General features: G+C 38.3%; 3 protein-coding genes across 3 annotated transcripts in view; 1 reads left to right on the plus strand and 2 right to left on the minus strand.

Moving 5' to 3' along the window:
• Positions 1–19,398, minus strand: part of LOC134812175 (derlin-2-like) — a 66,460-nt gene that overhangs the window by 23,784 nt on the left and 23,278 nt on the right. The window lies entirely within an intron of this gene.
• On the plus strand, positions 1,776–18,904 carry LOC134812173 (MORC family CW-type zinc finger protein 3-like). Its single transcript, XM_063819413.1, has 16 exons — positions 1,776–1,963; positions 2,450–2,522; positions 10,989–11,140; positions 11,296–11,413; positions 11,537–11,687; positions 12,435–12,493; positions 14,669–14,850; positions 14,950–15,195; positions 15,297–15,436; positions 15,583–15,730; positions 15,987–16,096; positions 16,222–16,345; positions 16,502–16,645; positions 16,815–16,905; positions 17,045–17,283; positions 17,988–18,904. Exons 1-16 carry the CDS (start codon positions 1,868–1,870, stop codon positions 18,246–18,248), a joined length of 2,334 nt encoding a protein of 777 aa, XP_063675483.1. The 5' UTR covers positions 1,776–1,867; the 3' UTR covers positions 18,249–18,904.
• Positions 6,065–6,871, minus strand: LOC134812174 (homeobox protein notochord-like). Its single transcript, XM_063819414.1, has one exon. It carries the CDS (start codon positions 6,869–6,871, stop codon positions 6,065–6,067), a length of 807 nt encoding a protein of 268 aa, XP_063675484.1.

Genomic DNA, 19,398 nt, shown 5'->3' on the forward strand with positions numbered 1-19,398 from the left:
CTTGTTATCAGAATTTATGAAATGTTATATGTTATGTTCACATTCTTTATCTACTTGCTGATACTGTATAGTTTGTTTTACATAGTATGTATTTAGTGTAAGTTGTGGCTGTTGATTTCTATAAACCGTTTTCAACAAGTTTTTTACAAATGCAGGATTTTGTGTGGAGATTTAGGCAGAAGAAAGAACTGTGGCTCAAATTTTATTATATTTAGGTCAAGGCATAATACTATATTTAGGTCAGCCATGATCCGTTGAGCTCGCAGGACTGAAAGTCCTTGTAAAGCAGGTATGGCTTAAATTGTAAGTAGGTGCAGGTTGTTTCATTTCCAAGGAAAGCAACTTTATTTTGTTTTAAATAAATTGTGTATACTGCTCAAAAGCCCCTATGGGTGGCCTTCGGGTCTTTCAATCAATCACACACAACTCTAACGTTATACTGCAACATCATTATTCTAAAGATTTCATGTACAGTGCTTGAACTTCACCTTGTTTTGTCATTTCAGTTAGGTCCTAGCTCTTATAGGGTTCACAACAGGCGTTGTCGGTAACTAATCAGCAGACTATCTGAATGATGTAACACTAATTTGATTCTAATTCTAATTCAAGTTACTATCCAATTACTCAACTTCAGTTAGAAGGAATAATGGGTAAATAATTTACTCAAAAGTAAGCCTGGTTGGCCATGCTGCTGCTGCCCTTCTATTCTTTTTGTTTTACTTATTTATGGCTGATAACTATCTGTTACTCCAATCCTTAACTCCAATTTCGTCTAACTTAGTATGGTTACAACTGAAAGGAAAAGAAACAACCCTCTTAAACTCCTTGCTGAAACTGGAAGACGTGAACAGCCAAGAACCCGAAAAAGAAACAAAGGAGAGGATTCGGTTGACAACAAAAATGGCAACCAAATTATCTTGTTCTTTAGTCCCGGCCTAAAAGAAAAACTTATTAAGGATAGGGATCTGATCGTGGCAAAAAAGTATTTGGTGAAAATACCCTCGAAAGTGACCTGTGAAATGATATTCAAAGAGTTTCTCTATCATGAAAATCAAGAAAATTCGATCTACTTCAGTAATGGTGTATCTCAAGATATGATTAGTGGAATCAGGACATACTTTAATCATAGATTCATCGTTGAACTACTTTACAAGCCAGAACTACCTCAGATCAAGAACTTGGCTGGAAAAACAGTATTCACTGAGATTTATGGTTGCGAACATTTGTTGCGGTTGATGACTTGTATTGGAAAACTCATTTCACCTAATGAGTTTGATGAATGTGGGTTTAATATTCTCCAGATGCATTACCAGAGATTTTTGGAATTCATTGATGTTAACAGAGATACTTACATGCCTGGGGATAATTATTTTCAGGTCGTTCAATGATTAAACCATGGAAACTACGATTAACTGAACCTTTTCTGTTTAAATTATGATACTTATAATTGAATTGATCGACAAATGCAAATGTACCATAATAAATTATTACCTGAGAACGAATAATTTGGTTAAAGGCTAGACATCAAATTGTCGCCTGTATTTAAATATTTCATGTATTCTGAATTTCTGAAAATAAAGGAGTTTGCAGCACAATACAACTGGTAATTATTCGCTTTAAATGTCAGAAGTAGGACTATGAAACTAATTATTCGGTAAAAATGATCATAACCCAAATTAATGAAATAAATATTAATCAGCACGTTTTAGATTTTTCTAAGCAAGCTTTGACAAGCTATCCAGCTCTACTGAAATGTTCCATTGGTTTTCTAACCCCATATATTCAGCAGCAGTGATGTGGTTGCAAGTTATTAAAACTACAGAAGAGCAGTTGAAGATGAGGTGAAATTGCACCTCATCTACTCTGTATGAGTGCTGCTAATCATGTAAAGAACGGTGTAAAGGGGGATCCAGATTGCGAACATGGTGAAACCTTCAATGTCACCAGTATAAAGCAGAGTCTGGTCAGTATAATTACTTTTCTGTATTGGTAGTTATGTGATCCATCATTAGAATAGATATAAGGTACCTTCACATAATTCTATGTGAATAGTACATTTGAAGACTGCCAAGATTATTAGATTAGTGACATTTAAATTAGGTAATTGATGAAACCGTGAATCTGATCCATGAGGCTTGATGCCGACTTGATATGGAATGTGCAATGTGAGCTCAAATTACATATTCCAACTGAAAACAGTTTATTCATATTGCATCCATGAATTTGTGTAGATCTCATAAATGTAATAAAATTATTATTAAAATGTTACAATGATATAAAATTATTGATTTAATAACAGAACTCAATACATAACAGAAAAACAGTAAAACCCCGATTTACCATAAAACCCCGATTTACTGCAGCTTTTTCCTTTCTCCCAAACTCTGCGGTAAATCGGGGTATTACTGTATTCAGTTCCGAAAGTAACATATTGACACATTTATTTCAGTTATCTCCCGCCTATCTGCACACCAACAGCACAAGTCATACTTGGGCATTTTCCGCTGTTGCTGAACTTATAGGTATGTCAGATCTTTGTTGTATTCGCAAAACGTTGCAACAAATCTTAGTCATAGATATTTTAAAGATGATCAATAATCTAATTAAACTCGGGGCTTTTTGATACGCAGCAATGTTAGCGACGTATTTCTTGCCAATTTTTCGCGTATTTCGACTAATATATAAGATTCTCATGAATTTATTTTTTATTTCCAAATTCAAATAAATTTTACATCAATCTGTTCCATTACTGCATTATATTATGTAGTGTTGGTACATAAATCATAATTAGGTTAGCCGCAAGTAATACTATAAGCTTATTAGGGGTGGAGGGCACTGATTGCGGTCTGTTTGGACTGTAGAGAGAGTTCATACGTACTTCATACGTAGTTCATACGTACTTCATACGACAATGCGGAGTTAATAAGGGTTAATTTCTAAAACGTTTAAATAAAAATGGAAAGCGGTTCAAGACGGGAGTGATGAGGTGTAATAGTCGTGGTACAGGGTGTACGGACCTTATGATCATGGAATGTGGTGCCTAATAATGACTTAATTATCCACGAGAAAGAACTGATTATGCGATTATGTTAAATACAATTGGATACGTGAGGCCGTGAGGGCACTCCGAATAGAATTGCTCACCTAATGGGGGTTTTGACTCATCGGGTAAATACTCCTACCCTTTTTAACTGCGGCAGTGAAATTCCGGCCGAAGGCGGGTTACACTAGTATTAATAATAATAATATTATATTTATGTTAGATACAGCCATACTCTGTTGAATACATCCCATCTCGTTCGATCTTGGAAATTATGCAACTGAAGACCGGGTTAGCAATTCTTATTAATTTAATGTAATATAACGCTAAATTATTTTTTTCCGGTTTTTTATTCGAATAAATAAGTTATACATGAACCAGTAACGGACCAATTTAAACTGTGACATAATTATTTGTTTAACAAAATGAGATATGCTTCCTCCCTGAAAATCAGCACTGGACATAATATTATCTCAAAATAGGCAATATCAATATAATTAGTTTGATCATTTATTTAAATTAAATCAAATATCATTCAATTTGGCATGTTATTCACTTTATGAATCCAAATCTAATCTTAAACAATAATCTCAGAATGTGTGTCTGTGTGTGCACGTTTAATTTCGGAGCGGCTTAATCAAGAAAATGGTTAGAGTTATGGGACTGGTTTTTTCGGTATAGTGCCGAGAAAAAATGATCAAGGTTTTTTAAATCGGTCGGTGGTAAGTGGTTTAATTGATGGTTTTGTACCACAAATGTGACATAACACAAGGATATAACTTGTGAACTCGGCTAGTATATATGAAACATTTGTCAATTGTCATGGAGTTGTAGAGGGAGTTATGTGCCTCGCCGGGCTAAAGTAGTGGATGACCTTGCTGTACGGCAAGTTAAACAAGGATCTGAAACTACTAGGTTCCGTACAGACTCAACTCTGCACCCGTGTCAATATGTTCATTATATGCAAGCCTCTTGATTTATAAAATGGCTCACGTTTTTCCCTCCTCGCTCTCTCTCCCATTACTACATATTATGTAGCGTTGGTAGTTGGTACATAAGTCATAATTAGGTTAGCCTCGATATTCACTTTCATCTAATACTATAAGCTTATTAGGGGGGGGGGGGGGGGGGGAAGCCACTCATTGCGGTCCGTTTGTTTACTTTCACGACAATGTAATGCATGTTTTCAAATATAATAGGCGGGTGTGGTGCGGATTAAATAAGGGTTAATTTCTAAAACGATTTAGATAAAAATGGAAAGCGGTTCAATTGCTCACCTTATGCCGGTTTTGTCTCAGCGGGTAAATACTCATACTCTTTATAACTGCTGCAGTGAAATCCCGGCCGAAGGCCGGGTTACACTAGTACTATCATAATACGGGTTATACGGGTAATACGGGTAATACGGGTAATACGGGTAATACATACTAAGATAATACGGGTAATACATACTATGATAATACGGGTAATACATACTAGGATAATACGGGTAATACATACTAGGATAATACGGGTAATACATACTAGGATAATACGGGTAATACATACATGTACATTGTACTAGGATATTTATGTGTTAGTTGTTAAACAGGTTAGTTCTGAAATACGTGAAATCACCGTTGCGTAATATTGCGACTTAGTCTCCGTCTCATAATTGTACAGATAAATGTACTGTAGGTAAATAAATACTGTATAGTTAGTGAGAGCACAGAGCACAGTGCTCTGACTAACTACATCACGGAATACACAGTGCACTGAATGTACACACAGCAGCACTGTAAAACAGCACCTGACTACACGTGCTGGTGTCACGTGATGTCTCTGTTACTCGCCATGTTAACACACAACACTCAGTATATATATCAGTTTACAAAGAATTACTCCAATTGTGGGCAGTGTTAACACTTGGCACCGCGCCAGGCTCGGTACTCTAAAGAGAGCCGCTCTGTGCATTGTGGTATCACATGACGGAGTATTGTGGACTCTCTTAGATCACGAGATATCGTGCAGGGAGCTCACTCTGGCCACGTGACTGTCATCACGTACACGTGACTGTCTCACTTAATCACCGCTGTAATATCACACCACTCACTTTGCTGGCTGATTATTCCTTTTGTGGCATAAACGATAGGGTGAAGGATGTCAAGTGTGAGTTGTGACTGTATATATATATTGCGAGTGTAAGGAATTATCTACTTTTGATGGGGAGAGAGAAAGAGAGAGAGAGAGAGAGAGAGAGAGAGAGAGAGAGAGAGAGAGAGAGAGAGAGAGAGAGAGAGAGAGAGAGAGACCCTGTTAATATATGCAGGAATTAGTTGAATATTCCTTTACATAACATAATATGCAGGAGTTTGCCTCGCATAATTGTGTGCCTGTTGTATTATATTTATGTCTCATGAGACACATTCATATATTGACATAATCTTACACTCAAATAATTGTATTTTGAAGTTATAGGCACAAGACAAATGGGCATTGGGCGGTGCGTCTTTTCCGTACACGATATTATATGGCTTCGTAGATCAGACCTTATTTGTATATAAGGCTAGGCGTACAAAGGGCGTTTTGAATAGTGCATTGGGAACAGTAAATTATTACTAGAAATTTACGGATACATTATCTACAGGAGATTAAGTTCGCAACCAGAGGGTATCTACTGTGTGATGTGAACTTTGAACCATTTAAATATGACAGCTGATCGCATTGCGTCAGTAATGAAACTCTCAGTCATTCACTTGATGCTGAGTATTTTATTTTATTACTCGCTCCACACTTAGAATCAGTTGAGGTCAGATCAGTTTTCTCAGCCCTCAAATTTACCCAGGGGGCAAACGTATAATTACTAATTAAGTACATACATCTATTGCACTTTTTTTTAAATCACCTTATTTCCCTCAATAAACGTAATTTAGAATAATGTAGTGACTTTGTAAAAATAAGACTCTGATATTTTTCACTTAATGTAAGCTTAAATCTTAATATCAACAATATATTTACAAATCATCTCTAAATTCATGAATCCATCTAAATGTGTTTGGGTCGGTTGTTCTCCATCCTTTTGATTTGAGTTCGTCTGTTCTGGAACCAAACTCTGATATTCTCTGACGTCAACCCGAGCACTGCTGCCAAACTTTGTCTCCTCTCAGTCGAGATATAGTTACAGTCGTCAAACTCCCGTTCTAACACGTCCAGCTGGAATGTAGTGAACCTGGTTCTCCTCCTCTTCTGTTTTGGAGCCTTGCCAAAAGAAGAAGGGGTCTGAGCTGGGGTTCCAGGTGGTGTTAGGATCTGGTTCTGGATAGCAGGAGCAGGAGAGGGTGTTCTCAGGTTGTGCTGATCTGCCTTGTTGGGTAGAGGGAAGTCAGGAGGAAAGAAGAACTGCGGAGGGGAGATAGAACCAGGGGTGGTAGGTGGAGTGGTGGTGTTCAGAGTAGAGGACAACATAGGTACAGGTGTGAGTAGAGGGGTCGGTAAAGCAGGAGTCTCTGGTTGTACTTCTAGCTTAGTTGTTGGTAGCTCCAATCGGTAAGGTTTAGAACGATCAACATTCCTGTATCCAAAGCTCCGTTTAGAGTAAGGGTGAGGGCTTGGTACTGGAGTAAGAGTAGTGGCGTAAGGAAGAGTAAGAGGTCTAGAGTTGATGTAAGGAACACCAATAGACTGGAGATTTGTGTAAGGAGGAGGAGTCAGCGATGTAAGGTATGGAGTTCCAAAAACAGGGTTTCCTCTGTAATGAGCACAGAGACTAGGCGAAGTTGCCATCTGTATATCGTGATTAGGATTAGATCTTTTGAAGAGTGCATTGAGGTAAACTTCGAAGGAGGAACTCATAATGTATTGTACTTTATTAATTTATAGTAAATTGATGTAGAAGTTGATGACGATAACTGACAATAAACCTTATGAGTCGGCTGAGTTATATATTGGTAACGATCCATCCTGATACATCCTGATTGAGTTCTCGAGTGTCCAATTTAGAAAAGCTAAACCTGCTCTCATGCTGCATAATTTGTAAACACTCCGCTGATTTAGATGGACTCATATCACATGTCCGATATGGGATCCAATCAGCTGTGTCTGATCAAGAGATCACATCCAATGAGCCATAACTGATCACATAGCTAATGGATCTTGTATCCGACTTACTTACAACCTTGACACCAGCTAAGCGTTGAACTTTGACATCACTGATATCAGATGACAGCCTGCTTATCACTGATATCAGATGACAGCCTGCTTATCACTGATATCAGATGACAGCCTGCTTATCACTGATATCAGATGACAGCCTGCTTAACTCGGACTCGGTTACCGGACTAAATAATTCAATAACCGGGAAATCGCTATTCACACATATAATATGACTCAAACATCTATATAAGTGTAAACGCTCGCTCACTCGGTACAATTATGGTTTACACAAATATAGACACCTCACGAGGTCAATATATATCCCGCTCCGTTTGCGTGCATGGTACCTACTAGTGCCGTGCATGGTACCTACTAGTGCCGTGCATGGTACCTACTAGTGCCGTGCATGGTACCTACTAGTGCCGTGCATGGTACCTACTAGTGCCGTGCATGGTACCTACTAGTGCCGTGCATGGTACCTACTAGTGCCGCTCCGTTTGCGTGCATGGTACCTACTAGTGCCGCTCCGTTTGCGTGCATGGTACCTACTAGTGCCGTGCATGGTACCTACTAGTGCCGTGCATGGTACCTACTAGTGCCGTGCATGGTACCTACTAGTGCCGCTCCGTTTGCGTGCATGGTACCTACTAGTGCCGCTCCGTTTGCGTGCATGGTACCTACTAGTGCCGCTCCGTTTGCGTGCATGGTACCTACTAGTGCCGCTCCGTTTGCGTGCATGGTACCTACTAGTGCCGCTCCGTTTGCGTGCATGGTACCTACTAGTGCCGTGCATGGTACCTACTAGTGCCGCTCCGTTTGCGTGCATGGTACCTACTAGTGCCGCTCCGTTTGCGTGCATGGTACCTACTAGTGCCGTGTCTATATAATGTTGTAACTTACAAAACTTATTGACTTAATGACTCAGCCTATACTACATGGAGATTTGTTACTATATAGACCTATAATTACTACAAATGCACTGTCAGCAGACGACGCCACCCACAATATAACTATAACTATATATCTAACTATAAATATATAACGCTGAGTCCAGGTAGGTACATGGTACCTACTTGAGGAGCTATTGATCATTAGACACATAGGAATTGCTACCGAATGTATATTATAATATACAACAAACATATGATAAATGTTTAATAAATTACCTAGTTTGAAACTCGCTCAAGCGAATCAGTGTTTTGGTGTAACTTTAACAAGTAAAATAGTCGCATTAATAGTGACTTAGATAGTGAATGTTCTAATACAACAGCTGTCAATATATTCTTACAGACAGCATTAAGCTCGTCGACTACTATCACGTGTAAAAAAACTATGTTTCCAGTCCTTCAAACAGAATTGGTAAAATATTGTGATACCGTAGGTAAGTCGCATAATCTAGTATTCATTAATAATTTGATTATAATGGATTATTAATAGATAATTTGATAAGAGTTCGAAGAAGACAGATCTTACAGTTTCTCGCCTGATTAGATTACTGATGACCAAACTCAATTTTTTTCCATAATCAGAGGAAAGGAACATCGCATAAATTCCTGATTCCTGAGGAAAGTAATTGATTAACTTAGTGAAAGTAAGCAAAAAAACTATATGAAATTATCTTTCCCTCTGACACTTAGGGGTCGATCACATATTACGTAATCAGCCGAGGGGGAGGGGGTTTCCAAATGATTACGCTAGTGTAATTTTGACTCAATAGCTATGTGTAAAACTGATTACGGAGGGGGAGGGGGGTTACAAATTGTCCAAAAAGTGATTACGTGATATGTGAACGACCCCTAAACTTATTGAAGGGTACACATACCATATTCGACACGCACGGAAGTTCAACACACACTAAAGTTCGACTCTGTCGAACTTTGGTGCGCTACTTGGACTATAGTTCGACACGCACTGAAGTTCGACAAGACTGTCGAACCTCAGTTCGCTACCTGAACAGGTCGTACTAAAGTTCGACAAGAGAACTGCGATTGGGTAGATAAGATAAATCTTGTAATTTAGATTAGCTTTAAAAACTCAGTTTCATTCAGTTTTATTTCATTACGTTTAATGACAGACTTTCATTCAACAATTATGAGTCACATATGATAAAGTTTGATAACGTTAATAGAAACTGTACATAATATAAATAATATTTAAAGTCAACAAGCAACCATGGATCCAACACACTTCAAATAATCCGTCCTTTCGAAGTCATCATAAGACAGGATAATGTTGTTCAGCCTCCTGTCGTAGTCCTTCCACTTTTTCTGTTGAGGAGGTGGGGCTGTCATCTTTTGGTCAATCATATTATTTGTATATCTTAAATGAGGGCAGCTGGGTCATATTTGCCATAAAACCCAAACTGGTTTTAAATCAGTCAACTTATGGTCTTCTATTCTTCTATTATTGGTTAAGCTTCGTACTTTCGTAGCAAACACTACAATCATTTTACAATTTACGCCAAATACATATAGATTATATAGTGAACCACACTTAAACCATTCTCAACATCATATTTTAAGTCTATCTTAAATGAGGGCAGCTGGGCCAAAAACCCTAGAATAGTTTATTTTCATAGCAACGTACTGTAAGTTTGTAGTACTGTAAGTTGGAATAAATTGTTTTTGATTTATGATTAAATTTTGATCGAACAATTGGCTAATTAAGTTAAATAAGAAGATTTTCGGGATTTTATGTTAATTTAAGACTCGGAGAGCATTACATCTGTAAATTGTAAATGGCATTGTACCTGTAAATGGCAGAGCACATGTAAATTGTAAAAGGCATTATTGAATTGAAGTACGCACGCTGTGTCGTGGCCCGTGATCGTGGGTCGAACTGTCAAATTATATACATGGTTGAGTACGCTTATATGGCATGGTATGAGGTCAAAAACAAATATGCTTCTACTGCAAAGATCTGGGATCTGCACGGTGCTGTCACTTTTTCAGGGGGTGCCCCCGCCACCCTGGTTACGTCCTTGATATCTTGATAATTGGCAAATTACAAGATGGACACAGGGCCACAAAAACAGAGAAAAACATCCTCTGAGAAGATATTGTATAGGGTCTACATTAATCAGGTGACGTGAGACGCTCGTAATACATAACAGATTTATGTACGCCAAAAAAGCGCGCATTTGCATGATATAACAGTGGCCGGCGGGGTGCCATACAAATTTATAGTTTGATTCATGGATTATATCGGGAAAAATATATCCACAAACTGAATTTTCAATGATCTAGCATGTCATCAAGGCGGACGAGGTAGCCAATCAAAATATGAAGCTGACTTCAAAAATCAAACCCAGCCACGTATACATATGTTAGACGTTAGCGATATAATTATAAGGTATTTTTCGTTATCAAGATAACACCACTGATTTGTACACACCTGATACCAAACAAATCTGTCTGAAATAATGGGTTTGCCGACACAGCAAGGTCAGCAAGCTTTCAGAGGATTTTGGGTTCCATCAGATGCCTCTTACGACCATTTCTCCAACCTTTTCCGCATGTCTTAAGGCCACTTTTTACCACCTTTCTTGTTCGTCAAATATGTTTAGTTGTCGACATCATTGGTAACATAAACAGCCTCGATTAATCGGCAATCTTGAACGATGTCCACAACTAAAGATATTTGACAAACAATTAAGGTGGCAAAAACTGACCTTAACGACACGTGGAAAAGTTCGGAGAAGTTGGTCAGCCGTAAAGGACATCCAATGGAACTCAGAAACGCCAAATATCCTTAGGCAGCATCTTGTATCGGCAAACCCATTTTTCATACCAATTTGTCTGTACTAGATTTCTTTCAGACAATGCGTACGACCCAGACGTCAATGCGACCCAACTGAAAATTGACATTGCTGACATCGAGGGGATGACATGCTTGACATTTTTGGATAACGGCGCTGGAATGTCCCCGCATACTTTGTATAAGATGCTTTCTTTTGGTTTTTGTGACAAGGTAAACTCCAAAAATAAATCAGTCAAATATCTAAAGTGAGTTAAATAATTATGCTTTCAGACCAGTAGTTGATAGTTGGTACTGTAACTGCAATTAATGTTTCAGACTAAAGGTATCATTAATGTCGAAAATTCATCAGTAATTTCTTGTTGCAGGACAAATACGCTGTGACTCGCCACAAACCGGTTGGTCACTATGGTAACGGCTTTAAATCTGGCAGTATGAGGCTTGGGAGAGATGCACTCGTGCTGAGCCGACACGGCCACGGCAAAGGTTCCAAATAGTATTCTTTTAAACATTTTAGTTGATTGCCATAAAATCTATTATACAGTATGTAATACCACCGATTCATTGTTTCATTTAATGATCTCACCTGATTGACCTTCCTATTTTTAGATAGTATCGTTAGTGTGGGCTTGTTGTCTCAGACGTATCTAGACGCAATTAAGTCAGAGACAATACTAGTACCAACTGTAAGCTGGTCCTACGTAACACACGAGCGTATTGAGTCCCCTGATGCTGAGGCCAGTCTACAGAGTATTATCAGGTACTTTTCTAACTTTTAACTCTACGCCAATTTAAGGGTTGTATTTTATCACCATTTTGTTTAGCAGTTTAGAATAAGCTGTCTAAATCCGACCAATTAAAGGGCTTAGTTTAATTACAATTTTGTTTAGAATAAGGGGGGGGGGGGGGGGGGGGGGTACCGACGGACATTAATGGCAGTGTTTTAAAATTTTGCTCAGACTGCCATTAATGCCCATTAATGCCCATATTTAATAGAAAAACGGGCAAAAATGGGGAAAAAAGTATGGGCATTAATGGCAGTATTTTAAAATTTTGCACATTAATGCCCATTAATGCACATTAATGCCCATTAATGCCCATATTTATTAGAAAAATGGGCAAAAATGGGAAAAAAACATGGGCATTAATGGCAGTATTTTAAAATTTTGTTCAGACTGCCATTGCCATTAATGCCCATTAATGCCCATTAATGCACATTAATGCCCATTAATGCACATTAATGCCCATTAATGCACATTAATGTCCGTTGGTACTCCCCCAGAATAAGCTGTTCAACATAAGATGTTTCGTGTCATTTAGTTATATTGTCACCGGGCATAAACATCACAAGTAAAGCTGGTCTGGCTTTACTCAGATCCGGGATAAACTAGTCAGGAGATTTCTATTTTATGTTTTAATCTTTGTAATCACTAAACCTCTCCTTTGAATCTTATTTAAAAGAAAGTATTTTTGAAGTCTGATGGGGTTAAATTGAATTGTGTTTCAGGTTCAGCATTTTCAAAAACGAGGCTGCAATTCTCTCCACTATTGCTACAAAAATAAAAAGTGAGTTTGTCAATAATGAAAAATCAAATACTTCGTTATGAGCTATTTTAGTGAATAATGATGTTCAATCATCATCATCATTCATCAGTCATGAAGGATGTGCTATTTAGGTGAACTTTACTACATAACAATTGATTTAAGGTTACCTGACTCAGAGGCAACATATACTGTGTAAGTGTGGTGGGCGAGGAATGGACCTAATACCGCACTTTTTTGCGCCATCGGCCGTTATTCGTACCATTATATTTGTGTACTTCAACTTTATATCGCTGTGCACAATGGGATAATATCTACATGCCCATACCTTAGATTCCGGGCCAAACGTGTTTCATGACGTAACATTTTAAAAATCAAAAAGTAGAGTAACTATTTAAATCAGGAAAAAAATATATAGAACAATTTTTATTTCTAAAAATATTTCTTTATTATCATTATCAGATGACAAGTTGATAATGCATTGACCTTTAATACTATCGATATTTGATAAAAACAAAAGAGAGCGAATCTTGGTAAATGAATAATTTGGTATGCTGGATCGTGATCCCTTAATTTATTGGAATTGAGTTACATTAGTCACATTAGTCACATAAGTCGCTTATACACACAATGTGTTGGAATCTTATGTTGCAAAGTTATAAAGTTATAATATTGAATACTCTAGTATCTACTTTAATTAAACTCATCACTAGCTCACCTAGCCTCAGCCATTCTGCACATCTCATTGTTAAACATTCACATGAGGATAATTCTAGGTTTATACTAGGTTTATACAATATACATCGTGACACTGCGTAAGACACTGCGTAAGTTAATTGTCGTGATAAACACAACTATCGTGTAAGGCAACGTTATATACTACGTTAATGAATAATCCAACCTGAGAGTACTTCAAGGCTACCAATTTGGCGAATTGTCCAGCTCAATTGCGGTGTTTTTTGTCTCAAATTTGCCGCACATAAAAACGTTTTGGGCAAGTATGGAGTCGCATTAAAATACACCTACATGCTGCCTCTATCAGTTGTCACATGTTTATTACAATTTATCAAAACAACAGCAATTACTGACATATCTTTCAGAGACAGGAACGTACATATTGAGCAATTACTGACATATCTTTCAGAGACAGGAACGTACATATTGAGCAATTACTGACATATCTTTCAGAGACAGGAACGTACATATTGAGCAATTACTGACATATCTTTCAGAGACAGGAACGTACATATTGAGCAATTACTGACATATCTTTCAGAGACAGGAACGTACATATTGAGCAATTACTGACATATCTTTCAGAGACAGGAACGTACATATTGAGCAATTACTGACATATCTTTCAGAGACAGGAACTTACATATTGAGCAATTACTGGCATATCTTTCAGAGACAGGAACGTACATATTGAGCAATTACTGACATATCTTTCAGAAACAGGAACGTACATATTGAGCAATTACTGACATATCTTTCAGAGACAGGAACGTACATATTGAGCAATTACTGACATATCTTTCAGAGACAGGAACGTACATATTGAGCAATTACTGACATATCTTTCAGAGACAGGAACTTACATATTGAGCAATTACTGGCATATCTTTCAGAGACAGGAACGTACATATTGAGCAATTACTGACATATCTTTCAGAAACAGGAACGTACATATTGAGCAATTACTGACATATCTTTCAGAGACAGGAACGTACATATTGAGCAATTACTGACATATCTTTCAGAGACAGGAACGTACATATTGAGCAATTACTGACATATCTTTCAGAGACAGGAACTTACATATTGAGCAATTACTGGCATATCTTTCAGAGACAGGAACGTACATATTGAGCAATTACTGACATATCTTTCAGAAACAGGAACGTACATATTGAGCAATTACTGACATATCTTTCAGAGACAGGAACGTACATATTGAGCAATTACTGACATATCTTTCAGAGACAGGAACGTACATATTGAGCAATTACTGACATATCTTTCAGAGACAGGAACGTACATATTGAGCAATTACTGACATATCTTTCAGAGACAGGAACGTACACATGAGCAATTACTGACATATCTTTCAGAGACAGGAACGTACATATTGAGCAAATACTGACATATCTTTCAGAGACAGGAACGTACATATTGAGCAATTACTGACATATCTTTCAGAGACAGGAACGTACATATTGATCTACAACCTGCGAAAGAGTGCCACCGGAGAGCATGAGTTTGACTTCAAGAAGGATGCAACAGATATCTGTATTGTGGAGGACGAAACAACAACAGATAACATGCTGTACGCTCCCCAGGATAGGATCAACACTAATCCTACTACCTATTACTCACTTCGGGTACCTTCCTTGATTTAATATTGCTTCTTTGTGTGTTCTATATTTCCTCTCTTTCTATAATGCTACTCTGATTTAACTATTAACGTTTCAAACTTTCAGGCATACTGTTCAATCCTGTTCCTCCGACCAAAGATGCAAATATTCGTGCGGAGCGTAAAAGTTAAAACTAAACTTATAAAGAAGTCACTCTCTAAGACACTAGTGGATACCTATAGGCCTCAAGGAGTAGACAGACTCCAGAAAATAGTGTTTGGTTTCAGTCCTGAGACCGAGAATTATGGGATCATGATGTACTACAGGAACAGACTTATTAGAAGTTATGTCAGAGTCGGATATCAAACTAAGGTACGGGCTGCTTGTTGTGATCTCTTACATAGGATATTAAACATTACAATGCTGATATCTTAACGCAAGTGCTACATTGAAGCTGATTCTCGTTATTTCAGCCAAACAGCATGGGAGCCGGTGTAGTCGGGATTATTGAGTGTAACTACCTTACACCAACTCATAACAAACAAGATTTCGATTACAACAAACATTACCGCTCAACCATGTTCGCTTTAGGACAGAAACTCAATGATTACTGGTATGACTTTTTCGTATTATAAACAAATCATGCTATCAGCTGCTAATGAACATGGTCCCAGAAATATATTGAGACTGCAAAAACTTTAAATCTGGGCCCTTTTGTGTATTAATAACGAAGAGAAAATAACGGTTGTGTTTTTACAGGAACGAGAAGTGTGGTGACCAGGAAATGCCCCCGGAAACGGTTTCAGAACTAGTTCCAGACCAACTGTGGGTTCAGTGCGAGAACTCTGACTGTTTGAAGTGGAGGAAAGTTCCTGGTAACCTTACTCCAGATGACCTTCCTGAAAAGGTGCGTTCTAGTATAGTGCTCTAGTATAGTGCTCTAGTATTAGTATAGTGTTCTAGTATAATACTCTCACTCAGACTATTTGGAAAAGTTTATTTTTACATTTACGTAGAGTTACCTTACTCCAGATGACCTTCCTGAAAAGGTTCGTTCTAGTATAATGCTATTTGGAAAAGGTTATTTTTACATTTACGTAGAGTTAAATATGATTGAGCGTTTTTCTTCTTTTTAAAATCATAAAACATGAAACTATTTTCAGTGGTATTGTAAAGATAACTCGGATCCCAACTATGCGAGCTGTGATTCTCCAATGGAGCAGGAGGAGATGGAACAGGATTCTGAACCTTATGTCAAAACCTTTAAACGAAAGTGAGTAATTAATAATTTCACATAACAAATTATTATTAAGATCAATATTTTCACAGTTTACTAATCCTTGAAGAGTCTGCTGATCATTTTTTGGCAGATATTTTGTTGATGTTTTGACTTTGCAGTAAGCAGAGGGCAGCAGAATCACAGAGAGTAGCAGACTTGATCATGGAGAGACAAAGACAAGCTAAGATCATGGAACAAGCGCAAAGAAATCAGAATCAGATTACTGGTGGTCCCGTTTTCACTGTTAGTTTTATTTTCTCTATTATTTTCCCATTCTGTCAACTAGAAATAAGGTTTTGAACCTGAAACAACAGCTTATACTTTGCCAGATCACAGATCGTTTTAAAGCCATCATTTGATGTTCAAATAGCGAGTTTGTCATGAGCTGTTCCACGTCAGGTTGGTAGCATGCAACGTATCCCGAACGGACCACAAAATGGAGCTAACGGGACAGCTATATCAGTTGATGATGACGAGATTAGGATTCTACCCTCCTCCCCCGCTGCTCGAACTTTCAACTCTAACCAACCCATCACTTCGCAGGTACTTTATTTGTCAATCAGTTTTTATAACGTGAAAACTGAACGCATTACGATCCAATGTTGCTCTATAATAGTAACCCTTATTTTATATACGACATTTCGATGTTCAACACCGTCCAAATATCCCCCCGACAGTAAATATTATTTTCTGGGATACTTTACTGTTTTAGGTTGTGTCACAAAACGCGGCAGCTGTAGCCATGAAACAACGCAAACCTAACAACGATGACGATGAGCTCGTTGTAACAGCTGTAACACAAGGTAAACACAGAGAGACACATTTAGTTTAGCAGTATCGACCAGTAGCGAATGACCGTGTATCAACCCCCCCCCCCCCCCCCCCCCCCCCCCCCCCGTATCAGGTTTTACCTCCTACTTTAACACATTCTTCTCCCCACAGCGAGAACACCCCTCACGAAACGACCCGCCCCCCAAACCCCAGTCAACCTGTCTAACAAGAAAAACAAAACAGCCAGCGCACATCTGTTTATCGTAGACGGTCCCAACACGATAAAAGAAATGGGGCTGACCAGCCCTGAGGACCAACAGATAGTCACTAAACTTGTGAAACTTCACCCTAAAACCAGATGGAATCTCTTAGTTAGCAGAACTCTGCAGCTTAGGGACTTGCGAAGTCAGGTAACTAATCTCTTAGTTAGCAGAACTCTGCAGCTTAGGGACTTGCGAAGTCAGGTAACTAATCTCTTAGTTAGCAGAACTCTGCAGCTTAGGGACTTGCGAAGTCAGGTAACTAATCTCTTAGTTAGCAGAACTCAGCAGCTTAGGGACTTGCGAAGTCAGGTTAGTTAGCAGAACTCTGCAGCTTAGGGACTTGCGAAGTCAGGTAACTAATCTCTTAGTTAGCAGAACTCTGCAGCTTAGGGACTTGCGAAGTCAGGTAACTAATCTCTTAGTTAGCAGAACTCTGCAGCTTAGGGACTTGCGAAGTCAGGTAACTAATCTCTTAGTTAGCAGAACTCTGCAGCTTAGGGACTTGCGAAGTCAGGTAACTAATCTCTTAGTTAGCAGAACTCTGCAGCTTAGGGACTTGCGAAGTCAGGTAACTAATCTCTTAGTTAGCAGAACTCTGCAGCTTAGGGACTTGCGAAGTCAGGTTAGTTAGCAGAACTCTGCAGCTTAGGGACTTGCGAAGTCAGGTAACTGCAACTAACTAACTATGTATAAATTTAGATTATTTGCTGTATTTGAGTAATTGCTAAGAGTATTCATTATTGACGTTTGTTGTTTGAGGTTTCAGTTTGAACCATTTCACAGTTCATACCATTGTCCAAATCATCGTTGCAGCTATTCGGTCCCTTTCATCGACTATTTGTTATTTTCAGGTTTGTGCTTTACTCCAAATGCTGGTTCCAGAGCTTGATCAGAATGCTGTAGGCGTCAAAACGGAGCCAGTGGACGGAACTAAACTCGTCTCACTCCTAAACCAGGTTTTAGAGGCTAACCAAGCCGGCGACGACGGACCCTCGTCCCAACTCACGACCTCATCAGAGCAACCAGTCAATTCACAAACTGCAAATTCCTCTAGTTCATCAACCGTAAAAACAGAAATTTTTAATCCATCCAGTTATAGGGGCGCCATTTGATTGAGGCCGAATGTTTTTGTGGCTATTATCATATGATAGATTGAAGTGCCTTTTTTAATCAAATTTAAATTATTTTATATATTGGAGCCGTAATCGTAACTTCGTTACTACGTTGTGAAGCACCCTTACTCTGCCATTTAAAAAAAGAGTAACATTAAATTCGTATTTGGAAGATTATTTGTATTGAGAAAATGGCGTTTTAAAAATTAGTTGACGCACTTGAAATAGTCATGTTGTTTTCAGATAGCTATCTTGATCAGCAGATTCAAGTAAGAATTTACGTTGATATCATAATTCATAATTAGCTTTTATATTGATCAGGATCTGTCCACTAAGTTTTCAACCAATTTTATCAAATAAATAAATCATGTACTATTAAGTTTTAGAGTAGGTTTTCGTTAGTTGTTTCCTGAGTCATGAGTAAACATCAGTATTTGTATCAATCGCATTTGTATCAATCGCATTTTTACATATTTTGGCTGTATGTATAAAATTTTGATTGTGATGACACTAGTATTAATATGATGGCATTCAAATAAAAGTTATATTTAACGATAGTCCTAGTTAATAATCTCATATTTTATCGATTCACTCTATTTATTTATACCGTTACACTGTCAACTGTAGACGTAACTATGAAAAGAATTTTCTTTGTACTTGATTTCCTTATTTGTTATTATCTTTGTGCGCGCTTACACAGTTCGCTGGCCTATTAGTATTGCTCACTCCTCTCATTACATGGATAGTTACAGTCTGCGAGCGGAGAGGGAAGAGAAATAAGAAACGAATGCGCGCAGAGGGCAAAGTCTATGTTCTATTATATCCTGGTGCACACCAGTTTCTATGCGCGGCGCTCTTTTCTTACCTGGGGAAGTGGGGACCTCAGGCTATCATGTTCATAAACATAGAGATTCGGCGGAATGACAGGCTGAGCGCGCCCAGCAGACCTTACCGGCTAGCGATATATAATATTACTACAGGGTGATCGCCTTTTCACAGCTTGTTGAGCTCCGCGCGCGCTCGTGAGTTCATTGCATTTGCACGCTTCAAACATTCCAAAGATGCAATTGTACCGCGTACCACGTGATACGATTCAGCCAATCAGAGAACAACAATCTGCAAAGTTAAAGCTGCGCAGTTTTATATGGCC

This window comes from Bolinopsis microptera, chromosome 3 (genome assembly GCF_026151205.1).
Source record: "Bolinopsis microptera isolate Bmic1 chromosome 3, MBARI_Bmic_1.0, whole genome shotgun sequence".
NCBI classification, from domain to species: Eukaryota; Metazoa; Ctenophora; class Tentaculata; order Lobata; family Bolinopsidae; genus Bolinopsis; species Bolinopsis microptera.

What these genes read in the sequence shown, in the direction of transcription:
- LOC134812173 (XM_063819413.1), top strand. Translation starts at nt 1,868, where the DNA reads ATGAGTGCTGCTAATCATGTAAAGAACGGTGTAAAGGGGGATCCAGAT. An exon ending in GAGTCGGATATCAAACTAAG is followed by an intron (nt 15,196 to 15,296) that starts GTACGGGCTGCT and finishes TCGTTATTTCAG; the next exon opens with CCAAACAGCATGGGAGCCGG. An exon ending in CAGATGACCTTCCTGAAAAG is followed by an intron (nt 15,731 to 15,986) that starts GTGCGTTCTAGT and finishes AACTATTTTCAG; the next exon opens with TGGTATTGTAAAGATAACTC.
- LOC134812174 (XM_063819414.1), bottom strand. Translation starts at nt 6,871, where the DNA reads ATGAGTTCCTCCTTCGAAGTTTACCTCAATGCACTCTTCAAAAGATCT.